Here is a 25318-nt window from a genome sequence, read left to right as displayed (position 1 = left end):
CATGCTTTAGGTGAAGCCATTTCCAAAATACAATTAAGTGTGTGGAGGCAGGTCCCAAGCCAAGGATAAGCAGGTTGGGGATATTGTACAGGGTGCACATCCTTTCCTGTCAATAGTATAATCCAAACCAAAAGTGGTTGACTGCGTACACTGTGTGGTGTAGTTTGTATTGCATTAGCTGAATAGTATTTGAAACTTTATACCATAAAAATATCAAGTCAAAGAATGCTTTTTGGAAAAATCATGAAGGTTTTAGGATTTCACAAACATTTTAATTTTCTGATGACCATCACTGTATTTGTACAATGAAAAATCAGTGAATGAGACTCAGAAGCTTTATTAACTTAAACTACCTCAGATTTTTATTTATTTCTATTGTATATGTATATTCAGTCTGATCTATTGTGGCAGATCTGTAGAAAATCCCACCGTTCCCCAAGAGTGTGACCAAGTTACTTCACTGTTAGGTTAAACAGATTATTCTTGCCTAGCTTTGAATATCGTGGGTCTACATTCCCTTTTTGCATGCTTTCTTCAGTATTCTAGAGATTCTCATTTACAGAAAGGAGCTTTTTTCTTTCAGTAGATTTACCTCAACTGCTGTAAACCATTGTAACACTTAACTGCTGTGGAATTCAGGAGTGCTGCGGTATAATATCACCTATGAAAGAAATTCAGAGCACTGGGGAAAGAACTAACTCCAGTGCCATGAAGACCTGTGGAGCTGATTTATTAACTTCATTTTTACAGATGAAGAACAGATAAGAAAAGGAGTTTTTACAAGATTACACTGCAAACTGGTAAAATAGGGTTAGAAATGGGGTATTCTAATTCTTGGTCATTGGCTATAATCCCTAGATGACACTGGCATTTGCAAACAAGCAAGATGTAACTGGATGTCTTGTCACACGCTTGTCACACTTCTATGGGCAGTTAGCCGCTCAGATTACAGTGCCCTTCTGGTCACTGATCAGTAAAGGAGCAGTTTTGCAAATCAATGTTCTTTTCCCTGCAGACTACAGAAATCCATTTGTGGAGATTCACCCGGAACATCCTGAACTAATCTACATTTTAGATGCTAAGAAAACGTTTGTTGTCCCTTGCCGAGTTACCTCGCCAGATATCAAACCCAAGCTTACCCAGGTAAGTGAGTGTTTCAGAGAAACTCAAACAATTCAGAAATCTGGGCTGCCAACACAATGGGTAAAAATACAAAATAAAATCCATGAAGCTAGGTAAGTTTCAGAAAAAAAATAGCAAAGACACTGAAAATCCAGAAGCACAGTCCTGCTCTTGCAGTGTATTACTATTGAACTGCGTTTGGGGGATTAGGCTGAGTTTATCACATATTTTTCTCATCCTGTGGCTTGATGTTCCTCCATAAATTGGCAAAGATAAATAACAAGGTGCTATTTTTCTTCAAAAGTCTTTGTATAACAAATGGCCATTAGCTATCCTCATGAAAGCTTATCTCTTCTATACCTTGAACCTCCACAGAACAGTTGCCCATTTCTGCTTGATTTCATAAATTTAAACCAAGTTTCAGCCTCGGAAATAAATGGCTACAGCATCCATTCCTTCGGCAGCAATTACCTCTGAATGTCAAGGTTACAGAATGGTCTGTGGAGGCCAAGGCCATTTAGTGCAATAAAAATGGAAATTTAAGGTCTGGGACTTCCTCAATCGATGGAGATCTAGTCACTCATTTGAAGGGCTTTAGAATTGCTCTACAGAGAAGCCTATGACAGAGTGAGGAACAGAACATAGGTCTCCTGGCTCCAATCCTGCCTTTTACCTAATAGGTTATGTGCCTTTCCATTCCTCTGCTAGGCTGATTGCTTGAGCTGTCCTACTGGGAACAAGAGCTCATCCTCTGCCTCTGCCCCTTTTCCACAGCCTGTTCTGGAGGGGCTGTGAGAGATGAGGTTGTTCTGCTGGATGTGGTGTGATAGCGGAGCACACGCAGACAGGCTGATGCCGTGCTGGTAGAGGGGTCTGAGGACCTCTTCTCCTCTTAGCAGTTAGATGTCGTAGTTGTTAGATGTCTCCTTCTCCTGGGAGACAGCACATGAAATCACGGAAGCCTGAGACAGTGCTCGGGCTCCTGCTGAGACCAATGGCAAATTTCCAGTAGACGTGCAGAGGGACAGCACTAGCCTTATTGCTTTAGCAGATCTCTATTTTTAAATTTTGTCAGTAGGGATTAAAAGGCGGGGAACAAGGCTCCTCTCCAGTTATAGCTTATCACTTTAGCCTGGATAAGTGTTATCACCTTCTCGTCCTTGGCTATAAAAATGAAACATCCCCATCTTATTTTAGCCTACTTCAACCAAATTCATTGCTGGAGTACTGCTGCTGTCTTCGGCACAGTCACATGAGCCTAAATGTGGCCTTGGAACCTCGACCAAGCAGACCTCCACGTTTATTCCCTTATTTATAGGCAGCCCTGCTCTCCCTGCTTGCCAGCTAAATTCTCTCCCAGTAATTTCTTCAAACACAGACTGAAGTCCTTTACCTTGCTGGAAGCTGCTGCTGGAATGAAATCTCCACTGAAATCTCCCTTTTGAATTGCAAAGAAAAATGTCCCCAAAAAGATTTTTCCCTTTCAAGGGAGAGCAGCTGGACTGCAGGGCAGGGATGTAGATGTTGAGTGCCACTCCCCAAAGGAACCCTCCTGAGGCTGTGAGCTACTCAAGGAGATGCGCTTTGGGAGGCATGTGTCGGCTTCGGGAGCTGCCAGCCCTGGGCTCCATCTACGGAAAGTCAGCGCTTGTTTTGCCCTGTCTGGGAAATCCATAGCGCCGTGTGGAGCCAAGGTGGCGGCTTCCCGTGCGAAGAGGAAGCAGGGCGGGAGAGGGGTGGAGGTAAGGATGGGGGAGGAGAGGTGAATAAAGCAATCAGACAAAGTTAGAACATCCTCTTCTTCCAAATTTAATCTCCAATAGACAACGAACTTCAAAGGGAGGAAAGCCACTGTGATTTCCTTCAAGCAGCATTGACGCTTTTTGTTTGTTTAAATATATATTTTTGAATATTTTATGAAGACGTTTAATTTGTGTGTAGTGTTGAAAAGGGTCTCCTGAGTAGGGTTATTTTTTCTTTCCCCTTCCCCTAGCCATCAGGGAGTGGAGCTGCCAAACCATGAAGTTCGGCTTTATCACATTTTATTATTCTTGTAGAAAATGTACTTTTTTCCACCGTAAATTAAGTTCCTTATGTTACCATTATACTTTAAAATCATTGCACTCTCTGGCCTTTAAATATGTATGGGGAAAGGTACCTCTTGCTAATACTAAACAGATCCCAGCTAACTCTACATATCATCTTTGTTATTAATAAAGCCATGCTAAGACACACAATTCAAACTTTTAATTTTGCTTAACATGATTTTAATTGTGGGCAAAAAAACATTTTCAGTCTTGTCAGATCTGTTTCGTCACTGATCTGGTTCAGTGTGCATTTGCCACCTACAGCTTTGATCTTCATGGGTGTTAAAGCATGATTAAGCCTCAGGTCTCAGATCTCATTCTGTAATTTTCCTGAATTTTCCTAATGGTTCTGAACAGAGATGTTACAGCTTGATTGCTTCAAAAGTATTTACATGAAATCCATGTTTCCTACTACTGTCAGCAGACAACTGCTGTTCCAAAAGAAAGCAACTGTCTTGCTGTGCCTCCTTCTCCACAGCAACATCACCAGTCACTGCCCCACAGTCATAATTCCTTTGTCTTTGGTCTGTGCTGAAAATGTAATAACAAGTGACCTAAAACAATGCCAACCTGATCAATTGTGTATTCATATGAGAGGTATGAGCATCAGCTCTCAAAGCTTGAAGCTGAAATTACTTTGGAACAGGAGTATTATTTAAACTGAATCCTATTTGAACTGCACTGCCATACAAGACTACTGTTTGTCTGGAGACAGAAAAATAAATTGCATGCTGCATAACAACAAGAATAAGAGCAAAGCTATTACATCATTGGGGAATTCCCACTTGAGTCCCTAGTGCAGCTTTTCCCTTGGTTAGCTCCAAAAGCTAAAACAAGGTAGCTCTGAAAAGGAAAACATTAACTTGCCTCATCTTTGAGAAGCCAGTATATGACAAGAAGGAGGGAGAAGCACTGTGCAAATAAAGTTAGTTATTATGTGGCAACTGTAGGCACACTGAGGTTTCCCCAAACCCTTCATTTTTCAGCCAAAAGTGGTCTCAACACTCCTACAGTGCATCCTCAGTCCTGAAGAGCCTTCCTGTGTCCTGCTGGAAAAGTCAGGCTTACAGTCTGTGCTTCCATTCTCCTGCCTGCAGATAGGCTGAAATGGGTGAATTTCAGTGATCTGCCCTTTTACAGACTGCTGAGCTATTTGTCTGCATTTAATTTCACGTATTTCTTTTCTACTTTATAATCCAGGATTTTCAAAACCATTGGAAAGTAAATTGCATTTTCTCTAGCAAATAGAGGATTTCCCCATGTGTTAATAATAATAATAAACTAATTATTCCCACCAACAAAAGCTAACCTCCTTGACATTGGTGCTGTCCAAGGGTACACGGAGGGTTCATTCTTACTAAATGGATTTTTGCTCTAGTTTGTTTTCCACATTTGCCTTTCGTATCCTCACTTCTTCCTCATAAGCAGAACTTATAGATACTGTTTTTTCAAGAATCTCAGAACAGTACAAGTATTTATGAATTTAGGACAAAAAATGTCTATGTTACTAAGTCCCCTTATTTCTGCCATCCTATGATTTACCATCTTCAGTCATCCAGGCTGCTTTGTTCCTAGCGAAAATCCATAGGCTGCTTTGAAAGTGCCTCATCCCTTTCTGTGATATAGAGAGAATCTGATGACTAGCCATAGACCATAGCTTATAGATGACTGCCATCAGGTGAGTTAGTGACATGAATAATTCTGATTTTTTGGGGTCTAACTTCACACATATTTTTAAAGTACTGTGAGACTCCAGGAAAACATGTGGTAGCTACATGTAGTATTAGGAGAAGCTAATTTTGTCCTTAAACACTTCCAAAAATATTACCCTACAAAAAATATTACCCTACAAAATTCATATAAGATAGGCATAATTATTTCCAGTAAAGAGATGAGGGAAATGGGACCCACAATGGTATCTTACATGGTATCTTGCCTAAGATCTGAGAGGAGTGGGGCTACTGAGTCAAAAGCCCCAGTTATGATGTCCAAGTTGTGGATTTCAAAGACAGTCATACCTTAGGGAGGGCTTTTCTATTTGCTTCTGTTGATGTTGCTTAAGATATGTGTTGAATGAGACCACCAACCACCCTGAAAGGTCAAATATCTACCCTGCCTCTAAAGCAGAACAGCCTTGGCTGGTTGCCTCTATGGTCTGAGAGGAAAGGGAAGGTCTCACAAGCCTCCTATCTGTCTGTTCTCTTTCAGTATCCTCATTCTGTAGAGATGAACTTCAAGGGGATGGTGTGGGACCCAAGAAGAGGATTTGTCATCCCGTCTCATTCTTTTGTTTACTCTGGAATGCTCACATGCACTGCAAATGTCAATGGAAGTGTGTTCACCTCCTATTACCTAGCGCAGAGATTGGGTGAGTGACTACTGTGCGCCAAGGAATGACCACAATGTTTCTATTTCATAGCTAAGCTCCTGGGTATTATTTCTTGGTTAGCCTCAATTATACTTGATATATCTCATTGGTATGTATCTGTAGCAAGTCCAAGCTGGAACGCTAAAAGCAAACTCATTCTTCTCCTTTTTTCCTATTCAATAGATCTTGGATTGGATCCACTCCTGGTTTTGAAAAATTACCAAGTGTTGAGGTGGTACAAAATAGGAGTATTTTATTCAAACCCCACCAAGGCTTTATTTGCTTGGATTGAGCTATATTTACATTAAAACAACTGCTGGTTTAGGATAAACAAAACAGTAGCTTTCTTTTTGCTTCTGGTCATTAAACACACAAGATCATGGTATAAAAATCTCATTAAACTGCTAATTCAAATCTTTGCTTTTTTATATAGTTTCACTTGGTGACTTACTATGTATTTACAGTTGAGCTTCAGCTCAGAATTAAAATCTGAATTTAAAGCACTTAAAAATTAAATTTTTGAGTGCTGGGGATTTATATGAAGCCAATTAGAATTTCTTTTGCCTTTGTTTTCAATGAACGTGTGTTGTTTCTCTCCTCATATATTATATTTTTGACAGAGGAAAGTTTATTGTGACTTCATTCCCATTAGATCATGGCATCCTTCTATACAATTAGCACTCAGCTTTAAACAACAGGCTTGTAAATTTGTATGGCAGCCAAATAAAAGTCCCATAAATCTCTCTCTTTCTCTTTTTCTTCATTGTTGGAGTAATTATTTTTTACTAGAATCATGAATGCAAAGCTAAAAAACCCATTAGGTCATCCCTCTCTAGTCCAAAAGGACACAGGCAATACCTTACTCTATAATGTGTTACTGTACAGCGGTCAGATGTGTGTTTGGTATGGGGCACCATAAACATGATGCAGGCTTATTTCAGAGTTGATGTATTTAAGGCATCAATAAATATATAAGACCAAGATTTGGGGATCCCATTGAGAAGGGAAAGGTAAGCTGGTCATCAGAGGGCAGGAGAAACATGTTTCATGTTTTACAGAAATTAATCCTCTCGCAGATATGCAAAGGTTGAGGCACTCAAAAGGATGAGTCACTTTTGAAAACTTTTTCTAAGAATGGCTATGGAGCTGATGAGTGTGGGTTGAGCCAAACATGGCAAATGCAAGAAAAGTAATTCATAAAGTATTGTGTCCACGTGTGATCAGTTAGTTTGATCAGCTGATGTTCAGGCATTTATACAACTGACCTAATGTTTCCATTATGTGGGCATTTCCAACAATTTCCATGGAAATGACAGAAGAAGGTGAGGTGTTTTGGAAACTGTGAAAAGAGCGGATGTTGGAGAGGCAGTCGGAGTGCGGATTCCATCTCAAATGTCATTGATTTAGAGAGTGCTGCGTGGTTATACCTTTGCTTTTTTCATTTCAGAGGGCAGAGTACAGAACCTGGCTCTGAAAGCAACTCCCAAAAAACTGCTGGTTGGAGAAACTCTCTATTTGGAATGCACAGCAGAAACCTTCATCAACGGGCGCATTGAGTTCATATGGACGTGTCCTAGTGGGAGAGTGAGTTGATGAAAATTCAGTATTCTGCTTTCATGCAGTCTCCCCCTACTCAAAAGAAAGATCTCTTCACAGGGCTGAGTAAACCCTAACTACTACTTATTCTGAAATATAGCCAACCATTTGTAAGCCTACAATTGATTGTATTTTTAGTTTGGATGACTCTAAAACTTATCTGACCATCCTGAACCTGCAAATTAAACTGCAAATCTCAGGCTAAATATACGCTTGCAAGAAAAGCCAGGAGTGTGTGTTTCTTGCTGAGAAGAATAGCTGTCTCATTTCTTCTGGCCTGTTTGTTGATCCCAGCTCACAGTGGCAAGTCTCAAAGGCAGCCATGAAGTTTGCAAGTTGTCAATCTGCTCATCCATCTTGGCATTTATTAAATAGGAAAAAGTGAAACAAAAGCCAATTGTATCTGCTGAAATCTCCACCAAAGAATGAAATTCAAATTCTGAGTGTAGGTTCCTGAGCTTTTTGTGGAATGCAATACAAAAATGCCAAATTTGAAGTAGAAACATGTAAGAGACTGAGCATTTGCTTTGATGTACTAAAACCTTTCAGTTCTCCTAAGGAAAAGCAGAGGGAAGAAGGGATATTTTCCAAATCAGTTCATTTATCTGAGATACTACTCATGGTTCTATTTGATGCTCGGAATTAAAATGATTGCTTTTTTTTCTTTTTAGTTCAGCAAAATATACATTTCAAAGAAGCTTCTAAGCCTCTAGGAAAAGTTTAAAATGTGATTCCTAAAAATTGATTATTTTTTGACTTATTTTGTTTACTTAAAGAAAGAATGTCTAATTTTGTTTTGATGAAGAAACAGAAAATATAACATAGAACTTATAGAAGTACAAGCAATGTGGTGTACTGAATTTTGTTTCTTGAACCCCATATGATGGGAGTTGTTTTTCTATGAACCCTCCTTAGATTTCTAACATGACAAATGTAAAATTTCTTGGCCAAATCTCTGGGATCAAAAATCCTATCAGAAGCAATAATTTTCTTCAGGAATTTGCATTGGCACTTGGCTGTCATAATATATTATATTTCTGTCATAATATATTTCTTTTAGAAAGTAGTATTTTTTTAAGACAGAAAAATACTGACTGTGACCAAAAAAAAAAAAACAAACCCAACAGAAAACCCAAAGCACGACTCTGACCCCAGGGATGGCAGTGGCAGTTTTGCACTGAGATCCCTGGGGTTTGGTGCCTGAGAAGGGCTGATCTGTGATGCATCCCCTTACTGCCCTGCCTGCCCAGATTTCAGTACAGAAGTGCCACAGTTCCACTGTTTCTCTCTCTTATTAGACTTGATAATGAAACCTCACACAAGAGGTCGTCCTGCTGATTTGTCTTTTATATTATTTATTTCTGTGATGGGGAGATATGATAATTTTTATATGAATCACTGCTTTTCTTTACTGGCAGACTTTGAAAGGATGAACAAAAAGATCCAGTTTATGCTGCTTTTTGACTCCCTTTTTTTCTGACTTCCAGCACCCTTATCCTAGAAGAACAATAGACCAGAGTGGCATGGTGTATAAAGTTGGCAGTAGCCTGAAAATTGAAAATGTCACCATGCAAGACGGGGGCCTGTACGTATGCAAAACATTCAACGTAACAAGGCTGGAGGCCAATGTCACAGTCACAGTGTATGGTACGTTCTGCAGCTAAACTAGAATACCCAAGAACCAAGGTTGTTAAGCTTAAAGGATAATGCCACATTATTAAATCCATTGATATACCAATGGCATTAGGAAAAATGCCAAATAGTTAAAACAACCATTAATCATCTATAATCTCTAATCAATCTATGAGAGAGTCAGCACCCAGCACTGTGTTTTCAAAGAAACTTTAGAGAACTCAAGACTGAGACATGGCTGAGGACATGGATTAACTGGGAGCTGAACTGTTATGAAAGAGCTGGCACTAAGTGTGGTTGCCGATGCCCTGGAAAATCTGGCCTGCTGGCATTCACACGGACAAGAGATACCTCAGGCATTTTTACACACTGCTCCAGGGGCAATGCAGATGCATATTCTCTGCTTTAAATATGAAGTCCTTCATTTGGAGATAGACCTTCCTGACGGTGACTGAGCTTTGCAGGGGAACTGCGGTAACAGCTTGTCATTCCATTTGGTGGTCTGCAGCTTCTACAGATCTGTATTGCAAAAAATCCAGGGTAGACACAACGCAATTCAAAGATGTGAGCACTGTACTGTGGCAGATCTGCCATTACTTGTCCTCCTATTCATTTCTCTTTCCAGACAAACCTTTCCTTATGGTTTCACATAAGAAAGGGCCTTACTACGAGATTACATCAGGACACAAGTCACTGAAACTAGCTGCAAAGGTGGATGCCTTTCCTCGTCCAAACGTCACCTGGTGAGTACCATCATCTTGAGCAAAATCAGGAATACGTGACCTTCTTTTGGGCTCCTGTCTAGAATAGATTTTCACTATTCCTTACCACACAGATGAAAGATGAGAGCTGGGAATGCTCATAGCTGGGGTCTCTCAGTTCCGCTAAGGAGATGTGACTCCTTTCTGTGCTGACATATGCTCTGAAGCTGGGCAAGCCATACCTCTTTCTCATGCTATTTTTCTCTCCTAGTCATGCAGAAAAGGTCCCTGCAGGAAAAATGGGGCTTTCATTCACCCTGGACACAGAACTGTTTGGAAGATTCAGGTAGAAAGCTATTGGGGAAGAGCTGCCAGTTTACCACCATTAGTGGTGGTCAGTCTGCAAGGAGGCAGTGCATAATAGAAAGCTGCAGCACACATTCGCAACATGAGAAATTGTTTCTCTTCATAACTTCAAAATAATTTTGTCCAATCCTGTACCACCAGCAACGTCAGATCCTGCAGACAATGCAGTGAATCCTCCCGAGCAAACTAAAGGCTCCACCAGGACTGTAATGGATCAGTTTAATAGGAGGGGCAACATGCCAGCAACTCCAGGAGACATTCATTTCCCTCTTTACCCTTTCATCGCTTGTCCTCTCTCTTGCTACATCTTCTGTGCTTCATTCTACAGGGGGTCTTTAACACCCCATCCAACACCTTATACATCTTTAAGTGTATGAAATCCTGTACAACAGCTGGCATGGGTTTGCCTTCCTGGCAGAGAAGGTGGCTTGGGTGAGTTAGCACCTGCACAGCGCACTTCTCCTTGGCCAGCTGAGTGCCACTCAGGGGGGCCTGCCAGTCAGCAAAAGGTATTGGTCAGGGATGGGTTTGTTGCATTTTTTTTAGCAATGAAATAACATGAAATTCTCTAATATTCAGTCAGACTGGTGAAATCAGTGCTGCCAGGAGATATTCTTAATTGTTGCTGTTATTTAGGAGATGGAAATGTTTTTGTGAGTTGAAGTGGGGACCGTCCCCCTTTTCTCTGCCAAGGCTTTGTTCTCGGGGCTCAGCATGGAGCTGCTTCTTAACGGCCTGGGACCACCAGAGCTGCCTTCCCTGCATGTTCGAAGCTACAGCTGTTGATGTTGGAGGTCTCTCGGTACAGTTGTTTAAACGACTGTAAAGGAGGTTTCCAGCATTCTCAGGCAGTAGGACACATGCCCCAGCTTCCCCTTCCACCAAGCCTAAAGCTCTGTGTGTGGCAAAGTCTGGCCTATTTCATATTCATAACCCAAATCTGCATATCAGATTAGCAGTGAAAAGGAGTCTGCCCATGCAGACTCTGCTATCCTACTCTTAGCTAGTGAAGATTTAAGATTGTGGATTCCTCACTGACCTTCCTATCGACTGTAAATTCTCCAGGTCACAGACTTTAGCTTTTTCAGTAACAGTAAAGGGTCATATGGACATATTGAAAAAAAATTCTGCTTAGTTAATACCTTGTTTTAAAACTGATGACATAAATTTTGGCTAACCCATGATTTCCTGCGCTTAGTATTGCACATCCAGCATAATTTGGGGGCATCTAGATGTACATTTCTGATCGTAGTTGAGCATGCGAGAGGCATTGTTCATTCAGATCCATTAAAATATCTTTTTTCTGTTTGTTGGATGAAGCCATCCCATAGCACTGCAGATGCTACTCAGTTTTAGTGGAAGGATAAAAGAAATAGATGTCCAATTCAAGCAGTGATTATAGATCCGTGTTTCCCTTGCTGTTTCTGAAGGAGGACTCTTTACCCACCCTAATTTGGGTAACAGTTAGATTTTCTGAGGGCTAACATGCGTGCATGCACATGATGAGCCTTGATGGGACTTTCAAAACAGGTACAAAGATGGCAAACTGATCAAGGATAACCACACCTGCTATGAGCCAGATCCAATGAAGTACAAACTGGGCATAAGAGATGTGAGACCAAAGCATGCTGGAAACTACACCATCGTCTTGAGCAATGCAAAACATGGCCTGTATAAGAACCTCACCATGCAACTGGTAGTGACAGGTAAGGATCTGATGTCTACCGGGTTCTTTCTCATTTTTTGTGTGATCCTACTTTACCCATCAGCAGGAACGGGTGACATTTCCCATGTTTAACTGATGTGAGCTGATATAGCACTGTGCATAGATTACCACCCTACTTGGGAACCACTGAAGATCCACCTCATTTCACCACATGTTAAATCGAAGGAACAGAATGGAAAGCTGGTATGAGGAGTTAGTCTGAAACTAGGTCATCTAAAGTCACTTCCCACTGAGATATTGCACCTTTGTGTCCGGACAGTGTCTCCACAGAGGGAAGCAGAAATGGCTTGAAAGTGAACAAATTTAACAGGACTTAAACTTTAATAGGAGTTTGGGAGGATATCTAGTAGAGAGGTCTTAGAGCTAGGGGCACAGTTTCCCAAGAGAAGTGATGGAAGTTTTATTTTTTAAAAACTTGCTTGGGCAAAGCACTGGAGAACATCTGTTGGGACAGGAAAAGTCCCAATAGGGCTGACGGAAAGAACTAGATAACCTACCCTGTCTTTTATGTCTCTCCATCATCCTGCTACAGAAATACTTTCTAAGTCTGTATTTTATGTATTGTCATTTATCTGCTGAGAGCACTTGAGAGACAGGTTCATTTTCAGGGGAGTCTGGAGAAAACTGAAGTAAACTGTGGTGTGCAAGTTCACTTGACAATAAGGGAAAATAGATACTGGAATCACATTTATTAATCTCCCTTGCTGGGATAATGGAAGACAGAGCCACATTGTCTCTTTGCACATCCACTGCCTCTTTTAATCCATTGAATTTGGCAACAGAGATTGAATCATGAGGCCAAGTAGGAGTTCAGCAAAAGTTAGCTCTGCTTCCCTTTGTATTTCCCGAGGTTCACTCAGGCAGTGAGATAGATAAAGTTATTGAGATAGGTTTGCTTTCTTTTCTGTGGTGAATTCTTTTCTCCTTGTCCTCTTTACACCTAAAAATATTCTCAATTGCCCTGTTTTGTATACTTATGTGCTGTTGCACCATGTAACTTCCAGCATTCATGTTTTTCTCATTTCATCTTTCACCTTTCAGAAAGGAATAATGCCTAACAAATGGAGAACTTGTCACTTAGGCACATTTGGTCTATTAAAAATGCTAAATAAGATATAATATCTTAAACCACCTTAAACATTACATAAACTAATGTGTGATTTAGGAGTGGAGAATGCTAAGAACATGCTTATGGTCAGGTGCTGCAGCTCAGCTGATGAGCAGGAATGTGTTAAGCTGTGGTAATTTGTTCGCTCGAGGTTGTTTATGCATACAATGGTTTTGCCATCTTGTTAAGAAAACGGAAACATTCAAAGGAAGAGAAAATTAAGAATGATAATAAACTATCTTGTCAAGGTAAATATTGGTGTTTGCATGCAAAAGAGAATGTTTACTTGAAGAGCAGCCATTCCCCAAATAGGCATATAAAAAACAAACAGACCTTGTTTTACATCAGCAAATGCTATTTCAGGATTAAACCATCCCATGCTCTTAACTACAGTACAAGCCTTTCATCTTTATTGTATGTACAAGTGTGTGGTATTCTGTCTCTCACACACAGTGCATGCCTAGCATGGTGCTCATTGTTAGCCTTTCTGAGAGATCAGCCCAACAAAGACTTCAATCAGGAATAATTATTTCATTGCAAAAACACCATTTCTCAAGAGTCTGCAAAGTCCAGCAGCTGCAGGAATGTTACCGACTGGGGAAGGTGCTGCATGGTGAAGCGCAGGAAAAATGAACAGCAAGTGTTTCTTTTCTGGTAAAAGAAGGTCATCCCAGAAATGAGAGCAAGCAAAGGAAAACATCTGCCGAAGAGCGCCATTGTTTTTAAGCTAAAGGCTGCAAACAATGAGGATATTTGCCTTGACTGTAGATAGGACTGACACAAAACACTAGGAAATCTCTTTTGCCTTTGCCAGGCTCTTCTCTGAAGATGTATGAAGAACCTGACATGGTGTATGTGAAACAGCCCAAGGAGAGGGTCATTTTGCTGGGATGCATGTGGGTAGAGACCATAAAAGGCAAATTTTGCTGTTGAAGCTTATCCAACAGCACCAAACTGTCTTTTTTCCTGTCCTTTCAGCTAGAGTAAAGGGACTGCTTCTTTTTCAGATCTGGGTATCATTTGCTTTATTTTCCAAAAAAATTCTGAAGCTCCAAACTGAACACAGATTTGAATTTTTCCCTTAACTCCTCAACAAATAACCTGATAATATATCTCCAGTCATCATGATTGATATCCTGGTATCGTACCTGAATAGATTAAATTGCTTGGAGTTTCAGCCGACACTTAGACATGCAGAAGGAGACCAAAACACTTTCTAGCTGGTTTATGCAGGGATTACCTTGCCCACCACTGAAACAACCACCTCTGAGCTGGGAGGGGTGATTAATGTCTCTGCTTAGAACCATAGGCAGTCTGCAATTACTGAAGGTGGAATTTGAACACAGGGATTAGCAGACTTGATGGAAAAATCCTCTTGGGCTTGCAAGTAAAGTGGTAGGAGTATCAGTTTTGCATCATATCTAAAAGGTGGAGCCTGCAGCAATTCAGCACCCGATAATCCTCATGCTGAGTACATAACCATGTACCAGCTCTCTATTACTGAGGAGTAACATTTCTTTTTGAATAACAGCATTGCTCCCCAAAAGCCAGGGCCAGTCTTTTAAATTTCAGAGCTGCATCTGTGAAAGTGAGTGAGTTCTGGTCTATACTATTAAAGAGAAGATGGAAAATTATTTAAATAGACTTTTGAATGAGAAGATAAATGTCATTTGAATATATTTTCTTTTGTTGCAAGGGGATACTGCATTGTAGAAATTATAAGCAAGCATACAGCCCCCGCTCCTGCGAGTCTCTTCAAAATAAGACATCGTTAACATTCCTGAGCATCACAGATAGAATAACTGGCAGCCAGCATGCTGTGACAAACCCATCAACTGCAAATTTGAACTAGGTGTAGAGGAAGTTTAAAGTTAATAGTGTTGTGAATTGTTGTTCACGAACAAAGTATAAATAGCAGCAGGACTCATTCATCAAGTTGCACTATATTAATTTTTGCAGTATTTTATTCAATAATAATGGCAGCAGAAAAGAACCCTTTAAGCAGGATGAGAACAAGATAAGAAGTCTTCTGCTTGAGCCCTGCAAGACAGGAGCTTGTATGCAGTGTATCTCCTGACCTGCTGGAAGACCAGCACTGCTGCAGGCTTTCCTTGGAGTCACCTCCCGTGTACTTAATTGGTAGCAATCACAGTAATTCTGACATAAAGCACACACTGTATGTGCAAGGTATTTCACTCTATGGTAATGAGTAAAATATTAGGAGCTATTTCTCCCCAAAGTTTGATAGGGCCATAAAACCTATGAGTATCTGCAGAGTGCAGAGGTATCAATCGTCTCAGCTTCACAGAGGCGAGAAGGAGCAAAATGGACAAATAACTCCCAGAGCTGCAGGGTGGGAACTGATAGCAATGCTGGCCCGAGGGAAGGACCTGGTGGACAATATGCAGGAAGGAGCATGCTGCCTGGCCTGGAGGAGAATCATGCTGCTATTCAAAAAATGTCTCTTTAAGAAGTGGCTTAGCTGTGCCTCTGGTCACCCGTGCTCCCACTGCAGCTGGAATTTAATCTTGCAGGAGCACATATCTCCCTTGTGGAGTCACCTTGGCTTATTGTAGGACTCAAGTCCCCTGGAGGTAGCTGACTGCATTTTCAAAACACTCCTTCTTTACATATTTACACATCAAACACTGTTCCAGAAGCGGCGGGTTGCTGTGTTTTTGTTTTGTTTGATTAAATTCTTATTGAGAAAAGCTTCAAGAAAATAATGTCCTGAAGAATTTGGAGGGGAGGGAGCAAGGAGAAGGAACAATCCTAGCCAACAGCTGGTGGCTGCACATCTGATCCAGCCAAGAAGGAGAAATGTGGGAGAAAAGAGTTATTCCAGGCTGGAGTACAAAGCAGTTTCAGAACAAAATATAAACAAAAACCTCAAATCTATTTATGGGCAAGCAGGCTGCATTTCATTCTCACCCTTGTACAAGTCATCTGCATGTATCAGGGTTCTTGCTGAGCTCTTATAGAGCAGTCAGCATGCTCTGACTCCCACGTTGTGAGTGAAGATTGTATTGAAGCATAAGTTAATTCAAAAATGGGATGAATAACCTCCTTCACCACTTTGCCTTTCTTCTTTGTCCCAAAGTTTCTCTCCTGTGCTCCCTCAAGGCTCTTCCAGCAAATATTGCTTTGTGTTCCAGCTGCTCTAGTCAATTGAAATTACATTCCCTCATAGAGTACTTGATCCCCCAAGCTTTTGTGTTGTATCTATGAGAAATGCAGGATTAAGTGCTAGAAATAGCCTCTACCATAAGCAGTAGTAATTCACAGGCTCCTTATGAATTCCCTCTCTCCTGGGCAAGGACTGGAATAAAAGGGGTGCATGGAGAATTCACATGTGCATTGCCATCTGCGAGGTGTTATCTCAGCAAGGTGACCGGCTATACCTCGATTTGTTACTAGGGAGAATTCGTTTGTCATGGTTTTGGACATCGTTCCAGAGCACTTAATGATGCAAATGTTGCCCTACTCTGTAGTCAGGCCAGCTCTTCATATTTGGTTTAAAATCAAAGGCAAAGGGAGTTCTGCACCTGACCTACTTTGGTTTGCAAGGGATGAGTTGTCATCAAAGGAGTCCCCAGTGATCTCCATGAAAGTTAATAAATATGCGGTGATCCACGTGAACAATACCCCATCACCTCAACCAGACCCAGAAATAGTCTGAAGAGGGAAATGAGCCTCCAGGATGAGGTTAATACATTTGGGCTATGCCAGTTCAGAGAAAAACAGCTCTTAGAGTGATGGACCTCAATTAAAGCCAGTTGAAAACAAAGGGGAGACTCCCACAGTCTTTTGTGCATGGAAGGGCCACTGAAATCTCTAAGTTGGATGCTGTTGCGCTGTGAGAAAAATTAATTTCTTTGGATTATTAGGGCAACCCAACTGATGTTTAGGTTAAAAACGGAGCCAGATACGAGAAGCAGGGCTACATAAAATGATCTACCTTCATGCTTCAGTATTCTGCCAGGACTGGTTTTCCTTTGTATATCACATCCATCTCCTGCGTAGTTCCTTGGAGAATGACCCATTCAGGAAAAGTCAAAATAGAAAATCTAATTTTCCACCTCCTGAGCCAGCCAAGCAAACTAGAAACCCCAAAATAAAACACAGCCTGTCTCCATCCAACTGCTGTTCCAATGTGTTCCTCCCCAAGCCCATTGCTTTGCTTTCCTCCTGGGTACTGGCAGCAATGGCTGTGGCCAATGCTTTGGGTGGGCAGGACACTCAGCTGAGAAGAGCAAGGGCAAAGAGATACAGTGCTCCAGTCTATCCTTCAAGTCTCGTTTATCAGACATAGGCAGGAGAGAAACAACTGACTTTTTCTGGGAGATATATGAAAGAAAAGAAAAAATTTGTAGAAAAAATTTGTTTGTAGCAGCACAAACAGACTGCAGTGGGCCTTTCCAGCACACTAATTATTAGCAAATTATAAAGAATTTTCTCACTGACATCATGCAAACCCTGCACACTTGCAGCTCCACAGTCCGGCCTCCACTCAGCCTCTGTGCACTCCCAGGAGAGTCCCTAATGAAAAAGTCAGATGAGCTATTTTCGTTTTGTGGAAGTAGCCAAAGCAATTTTAGGAAGAGGAAGGTGGGGGCCTGCTGGAGTTTGCCAGAAAAATTTGAGGCATTCAACTCACGTCTTTGCAGCAGCAATCTCTCTCTGACAGCCCTTAAAAACCAGAGTGGTGGGGGAAAGTTGGAAAGTGGCAGCATGTGGTTTCCATGCTGTCTCTCAGCCAAGCCTGCAGGTATATCAACTGTTGTTTTTCTCTTTTGAAAAGCAGGCAAAGGGGGCAGAGACAAAAATCCTAGAAAACTGCCTGCTCTGCTAAAAATTAAGCAGTTCATCATTACGCATTTGCTTTTGAACTCTGTTTAGCCACAAAAAATAAGATGGGGAGAGACAGACAAGAGAAAACCCTTTTTTTCCCCAAAGCTTGGCTGCATCAGGGTTGAATGACAGATCTGGGAAAGGTGGTACAGGACTAGAAAAGACAGCTTTCTTCCTACGAGGTGAGGATAGATACATGCAAAAGTGACAGTACGTACTAAGGTCAGAAAAAAACAAAACCAAGCTGCACGGCCATTTTAACAACAAAATTCCCTGTAGGGTAGGTCAAGTGCCCTGTGATTTTTCTTAATATCTATTCATACAGTATCCAACTGCATGGTTTCTCTTCCATTTGCTTCCACCCTGCTGGCATTCCCAGCCCATAACAGCAGGTTACAATGGAGCAGCAGGGTGTGTGTGCTAGAGATTAGGCAGGCGACCGATAATCAGTGACCCTAATTCTATTCCTGGCCATGGTATTGACTCATGGAGAGATTTTGGCCACTCATTTCATCTTGGCATCTGCTTCCTCAGAGGTACCGTGGGGACAATGCTGTGCACCCACCTCACGGCAGCCTTGTATGTAGTGCTGCGCAAAGTAAAACAAAAAAGCAAACAGAACGAAACAAAGAAAACCACCCAGACAAAATCAGCTGGGGTCAAACACAATGTTCTGTTCAGCCTGAAAAAAAGTTTTGTTTTCAGGTCATTTAACTAATTTTTTCTTTCTTTCCTTTTAATAAAAAAGAAAAAAATGAAAAAAACCCACAGAGATCACTTGTAAGCTGAACACAGACAAAGTGTTTTTACTTTGGGGGAAAGAGCTTTAAACTAGATTTAAAGGGGGAAAGGGCTAAAACCAGTCTGGTTGAACAGAGAGCTTTGGCTGGAACTCAGGAAAAAAAGGAGAGTTTATGACCTTTGGAAGAAGGGGCAGGCAACTCAGGAGGATACAAGGATGTCGTGAGGTTATACAGGGAGAAAATTAGAAGGGCCAAAGCCCAATAGAACTTAATCTGGCTACTGCCGCAAAAGACAACAAAAATGTTGCTATAAATACATTAGCAACAAAAGGAGGGCTAAGGAGAATCTCCATCCTTTTTTGGATGGGGGGGGAAACATAGTGACAAAGGATGAGGAAAAGGCTGAGGTACTTCATGCCTTCTTTGCCTCAGTCTTTAATAGTATGACCAGTTGTTCTCGGGGTACCCAGCCCCCTGAGCTGGAAGACAGGGATGGGGAGCAGAATGAAGCCCCCATAATCCAAAGGGAAATGGTTAGTGACCTGCTACACCACTTAGACACACACAAGTCCATGGGGCTGGATGGGATCCACCGAAGGGTACTGAGGGAGCTTGCAGAAGTGCTCACCAAGCCACTTTCAATCTTTTATCAGCAGTCCTGGCTAACTGGGGAGGTCCCAGTTGACTGGAAGTTAGTAAATGTGACGCCCATCTACAAGAAGGGCCAGAAGGAGGATCTGGGGAACTACAGGCTGGTCAGTCTGACCTCGGTGCTGGGGAAGGTTATGGAGCAGATCATCCTGAGTGCCATCACACGGCACGTACAGGACAACCAGGTGATCAGGCCCAGTCAGCATGGGTTTATGAGAGGCAGGTCCTGCTTGACTAACCTGATCTTCTTCTATGACAAGGTGACCCGCTTAGTGGATGAGGGAAAGGCTGTGGATGTTGCCTACCTAGACTTTACTAAAGCCTTTGACACTGTTTCCCACAGCATTCTCCTGCAGAAACTGGCTGCTCATGGCTTGGATGGGTGTATTCTTTGCCGGGTAAAAAACGGGCTGGATGGCCAGTCACCAGTAAATCTAGCTGGTGGCCCATCACAAGTGGTGTTCCCTGGGGCTCAGTATTGGGACCAGTTCTGTTTAATACCTTTACCAATTATCTGGATGAGGGGATCAAGTAAGCTCCCTCAGTAAGTTTGCAGACAACACCACGTTGGGCGGGAGTGTTGATCTGCTTGAAGGTAGGAAGGCTCTGCAGAGGGATCTGGACAGGCTGGATTGATGGACCCAAGGTCAATTGTATGAGGTTCAGGCTAAGTTTCAGGTCCTGCACTTGGGTCACAACAACCCCCAGCAACGCTACAGGCTTGGGGAAGAGTGGCTGGAAAGCTGCCCGGGGGAAAAGGACCTGGGGGTGTTGGTCAACAGCCGGCTGAACATGAGCCGGCTGTGTGCCCAGCTGGCCAAGAAAGGCATCCTGGCTTGTATCAGAAATAGTGTGGCCAGCAGGACTAGGGAAGTGATTGTCCCCTGGCACTGTGTTCAGTTTTGGGCCCCTCACTACAAGAAAGACATTGAGGTGCTGGAGTGTGTCCAGAGAAGGGCAACCAAGCTGGTGAAGGGTCTGGAGCACAAGTCTTATGAGGACTGAGGGAACTGGGGTTGTTTAGCCTCAAGAAAAGGAGGCTGAGGGGAGACCTCATCGCGCTCTACAACTACCTGAAAGGAGGTTGTAGCGAGGTGGGGGTCTGTCTCTTCTCCCAAGTAACAAGCGATAGGATGAGAGGAAATGGCCTCAAGTTGTGCCAAGAGAGGTTTAGACTGGACATTAGGAAAAATTTCTTCACCGAAAGGGTTGTCAAGCATTGGCACAGGCTGCCCGGGGAAGCGGTTGAGTCACCACCCCTGGAGGTATTCAAAAGACTGTAGATGTCGTGCTTAGGGACATGGTTTAGTGGTGGGCTTGGCAGTGCTAGGTTAATAGTTGGACTTGATGTTCTTAAAGGTCTTTTCCAACCTAAACAATTCTATGATTCTATGAAATTTCATCCTCTTTTTCCCATATTGTTTGACCAGTCCAAACTTTAGTGAGTTTCCTATCTACCATAAAGAATATTCACCTAGCTCAACTTGCAGAGCTTATCTTTCCATTAAGTACCATAAAAACATCCGATGAAAGATTCTAAAGTGCAAACTATTTTTGGTTTTGGGAAACAGAAAGGATAAATAGAAAACAAGTTGCCTCTCTTTCAATAGTTTTAATGAAGCCCCATGTCCAGCGAAGTACATAAGGTTGAGACTAAATGCTTCACTGGACCACTCTATGTTATTTTAATGATGTGCTTAATGTGAAAAGATTTTTTGAAATCCAGTTTAAATGGTAGTGGGGAAGGTACATAAACAGCAGTTCAGTCAGGAGTCACTGAAAGTAAAGCAAAGTTTCTCTAAAAAAGGCAGGGAAACTTTCTATGTGCTGTCCTCTATATTTGGATGCTCCTTTGGGTGACAAGTGTACAACCCCATAATAACATCTGCAATGAATTTAGAGATATATGAGTCTCTTGCAAAAGGGATAATGCCAGACGATTAATGTCCTAATTCTTGTACATATTATTTGCTCCTAATGCCACAAACTAAAGATAACACTAGAAAGTAAGGTGAGGTTTACATAATGCTGATGAATTTGAAATTTACAGTAAGCAGAACTGCTTTTTGATTGCATTTCACAGTGCAGCAGCAGCAAAGCCTTTAGTTATTCAGGTCAGCTCTCACACCAGCAATTGCACCTCTGCAAAGCGAGTTGGGGATACAATTGCACTTTAAGCCAGAGAGGACAAAAACCCATTTATTTCGATACATTTAAAGCCATCTGAACATTGCGTGTTCCAAATGCAGCCAGAGATGAGAAAGCTTTTAAGGTTTGTTTGGCTTCTGCTTGAGAAAACTCAGCCTGGGGAGAGCAATGGCCAAGGGATGGGAGGTGGAGGCTGAAAGTAAGCGGGCAGTTCTCAGTGCGGGGGGATAGGGGGAACCAAGAAGTGGGATAGTGAAGGACACTTCACATCAGGAATGAAGTGTATTTAAAAATCTCCTCTTGCAGTTCAGCACTGCTGTAGCAGGCAGGACTGCTGGTTGGGGGCAAGGCTCTGTAGGAAGGTGTTCAGTGAGCCCAAGGTTAGGATAGCAGAAGGTGCTGTAGGTCAGGCTCTCGGCACAGCCGCAGAGCTTCAAAGAGAAAGGAGGACTCTGCGCTGCATTTGCCGGAGGAGGCAAGGCGCACTGCAGGGTCTGTGCAGAGGCAGCTTGCTTGTTTACTCAACTTTTGTACTGCCGTTAGTCCAATGCCTGCTAAAGCTCTCCATTCCCAACAGCTTTTTTTTTGCATGTTTAAAAAACAGCAATACACATGCAAATGTTGTGTGTTGATAAAATCCACACTTCAGATGCATAATTTAAGGTGCAACCAAAAATATACTTGGATTTTGGCAGTGCTTACAAATGGATTCGTACCCCGAGCCTTACCTCACACCTAAACATGAGTGAAGATAAAAAAGAGTTTGTGCATAATCCACCATGCTGCTTAGTAAGCAAACATGAAAGAGAAAGCAAAGCATTGTTTGGAGGAGGGAGAGAGTTATCTGAGAAATACGCTACTAGGCGTACCTTAGATAATCACTGGCTTTAGGCTAAAAACTCCTCATCACGCTTATGTGAAGAGCCTTTTCGCAGGTGAAACTGCTGCAGATGCCAGCCCACTGAGCCAACTATCTAGTCCGAGCAAATCTAAAAGGCCAGTACCCACCACAGAAGCCAGTTAACTTGTTTCCATCACTGGTGGAGGCAACTTCTGTAAATAGGATTTGGCCCAGCAGCAAGCAAAGTGAATGGGGGCACGGTAAGAGGTAAAATGGCCATGACAGTGTGCAGAGGCTTGAAAAGTTTTCAGCCCAGGAAACATCCCCTATATGAGTACACCACATTCCATATCACAAACCTGCAGTGCGGTGGGGCTGATGAAAACACCCTAACAAGCACAAAGAAGGCACATTCAAAATTGTGGAAGGGCCCCATCCCCACTGTGGTAGCACTGCAGAAGAGTCATTTGCAGAATGACAACTACCACCATTACAACCTTTGCAGGGAAAAAGAGAGAGACGCTTTCTAAAATTGCTTCAATTTCTGAGTGTCATGCCCATAATTAGCTATGACCCCACACTGTGTTATAAGGCCCTGGAAAGAAATGATGGGGAGGCATTTTTAGCCAGCCCCTCAAGTTTTAAGAAAATAATTGCTTAAGCCTCATAAATAATAATTATTTCAATTGATGAATAATTTTGACTCATTTTAGGTTTCAAGTAATATTTAATAGTGCCATGCAGTATAGTAATTGTGGAATTAAGAATTCATTCGTCACTCATGTATATTCTTATTTGAATTAGATCAAGTTAAAATTATTATTTCTTTTTTAGAAAGGTAATTTAAATGACAGTCAATATGTTCATGATTCCATCAAGAGTTTAGAAAAATCTCCTAATATTAAAAGATTGTAGTCAAACCTTGTCCCCCCATACGCTTTCACACACACAAAACCACACAAACATACGGTCTCCCTCCCCAAGTGTGTTAAGCTTTGTTCTTACAGCCCAGAAAGCACAACACTTGAGTAACCTTTCACGCTGAACTTAGAGTCTCTTTCTCCAAGTGAAAATCATGCTTTTGATGTCAGTCCAGACATGCCGAACACAGGATCTGACACTGAAAAGAAAAATGTCCGAGATAATGAAAAATGTGCTTCTCTCTCCAGGGAGTTTTACAAAATTATTTTTATGATCAGAAATAATTTACTGATGGGAAATGAGATGCCACTTACAAGGAAATTCAACATTAGTCCTAATAATTTTTCCGGTGAATTACTCACGAATCTCAAAGCACTTGATCAGTGATAAGTTGCATAACCCAGAGCGATGTGGTGCAGGAAAACCTGTGTCCATCTTACAGATGAGGATGTGAGTTTGAGAGACCCTAACCACAGCCTGAAGCACTCTCCCATCTGCTGCCTTCTTCATCGTCTCCTTCACAAAAAACCAATCCCTCTCCCTGTCTGAAGGGACAAAGGAGTGAAGAATGGATTTTTGGAGCCTGATAGAACATCATCTGCAGGCAGATGGGGAAACAAGGCTCAACCAAAGGGGATCAAAAAAGCAAAAGAGAACGCAAGAGCAAACCCAAACAAGGCCTGTCATTTGGGATTTTCAAGTGAAATGTTAATCAGGACCTAACGAAGGTTCTTTAAAGCAGCTAATGTTTTACTACAGCATGGGAGCTAGGATATGGCTGAACCAACTACAGTCAATAGTCCTTTCATGTGGTGAAGAAGGAAATGCTGATGCATTTTTAGGCAATGATGAGGTCAGAAGATCTTTCAGAGTCTGGCCTGGCAGCCATGAGAAATGGAAAGCGAAGATCCCACCAAGACACGAATCAGCCTGGTCAGTCCTCTCGTAAGAGTAGAGGGCTGGAAGGGAAAAAAAGCTATTAAAAAAAAGAGGGAAAGGGCTCAAGATTGATGAGGTGGGCAGTAGCTCATATTTACATATCTGGGGCCTCCTTGACAGCAGAAAAAATAAGTTAACCCAAAAAACAGAAATCTAATCTACATTCACTTCCCAACTTGTCAAAAGCCCTCAGTGTAAAGCAGCCACACTTGGCTGCACAGAGGTGTTCCACAGAGGGACCCCGACCAATAAATCTGTTTGATTTCCTGTTATGAGAAGCAGACAAAGAGATATGGCTAGGGATGGGCAGAGCTGTCTGCATAAGGGAAGAGCCTGTGCTTTCACCCCAAACTCAAATCCACCCTCTCCGAGGTTAGGAAAAGTTCAGTTCACTTTGGGGATTTTTTAGCATTATTTCTCATCTTCGCATGTTCCCGTGGGAGCTGGAAGTAGATGGGACAAAGCATTTCTTTCCTGCTGGCAACAAGCAGCCCTGAAAGTGTCACACAAAAGTTTGTTCTTGAGAGACTTCCAGTCCAAGGGTGTGATCTTGCAACCCCTCCAGCTGTGAATAATGCAGTGACATTTTTAATGGTTTTGCTGTTGGTGAGAGTTTCTTGGCATTACTCTACAAGTGTTTTCTCCCCACCACTTCTTCCTTGCTTTCTTCGCCCCTTCATCCAGTGCACTTTACACATAAACAGAAAAGGAAAGCAAAGTTTTCAGATCAAAAAGACTTTTTTTCCAAGACCCTGGGAAGAACCTGCACAATGCTAACAATATTGCAGAACAGCAGCTGTTTGATAAGGTTCCTTTCAGGAGGTGACATCAGAAGTCGAATGCTATTTTGCCCACAGTACATAGACTAACAGCCTGACCCTGCAGTCCCCGACCAATAGACGTTTCATGGCATAAATTTTCTAGAAGTATAGTAGGTCCACAACAACATTTGAAAGCAGTTAGGATGAATGTGGCAGCATTTCAATGTATTTTCTGAAACATCACAACTAATACCCATGTTCCTGTAAATGTATACTTTCAGTATTGCTGGTAATTGACCTACAACTTCAGCAACCCTCACTAAATTATCTCTCAGTGACGACAGCGAAAGGTTTCAAAACCTTTGAGGGAAACGAGACCATGACTATGGATGTAAATTTGCTCTTTTGAGTTTATTTTGTTGGTGGTGTGGTTTTTTTCTCTTTAGAGAGACCCAAAATCTATGAAAAGGAAACTGATTTTGATAAGATTGAGCGGGTGGAATTAAGAAGCAAACACAAAATCCAGTGCACCGTAAGCGGGAATCCTGACCCGAAGATCGAGTGGAAGTGGCAGCCCTGCAGCCTCACAGACACACTGTAAGTGGACATTCCTACAGGTGAACATGTTGCAAAATAGTTTGGTAGTTTCAAGTCAGTCTTTCTTTCCAGTACCTCTTATTTATCTTAGTTAAAAATCACAAGCAGTGATTCCTCACCTCAAGGGTTATGAACCCAGCAGACATCTAGTTGTGTATGA

At 42.0% G+C, this 25318-nt stretch overlaps 1 protein-coding gene across 2 annotated transcripts in view; it reads left to right on the top strand.

Moving 5' to 3' along the window:
- The window catches only part of LOC142087829 (vascular endothelial growth factor receptor kdr-like), a 142840-nt gene that overhangs the window by 54794 nt on the left and 62728 nt on the right, over positions 1-25318 (top strand). For both annotated transcript variants that reach the window (XM_075162511.1, XM_075162510.1), the window contains exons 4-10: positions 1016-1143; positions 5418-5577; positions 7025-7161; positions 8661-8820; positions 9431-9548; positions 11403-11578; positions 25008-25158. In XM_075162511.1, the coding sequence (XP_075018612.1) occupies positions 1016-1143; positions 5418-5577; positions 7025-7161; positions 8661-8820; positions 9431-9548; positions 11403-11578; positions 25008-25158 (1030 nt within the window). The remainder of the gene's footprint in view (positions 1-1015; positions 1144-5417; positions 5578-7024; positions 7162-8660; positions 8821-9430; positions 9549-11402; positions 11579-25007; positions 25159-25318) is intronic.

Source organism: Calonectris borealis, chromosome 13 (genome assembly GCF_964195595.1).
Source record: "Calonectris borealis chromosome 13, bCalBor7.hap1.2, whole genome shotgun sequence".
In the NCBI taxonomy this organism is placed as follows: domain Eukaryota; kingdom Metazoa; phylum Chordata; class Aves; order Procellariiformes; family Procellariidae; genus Calonectris; species Calonectris borealis.
This window is presented reverse-complemented; position numbering and strand designations above follow the sequence as displayed.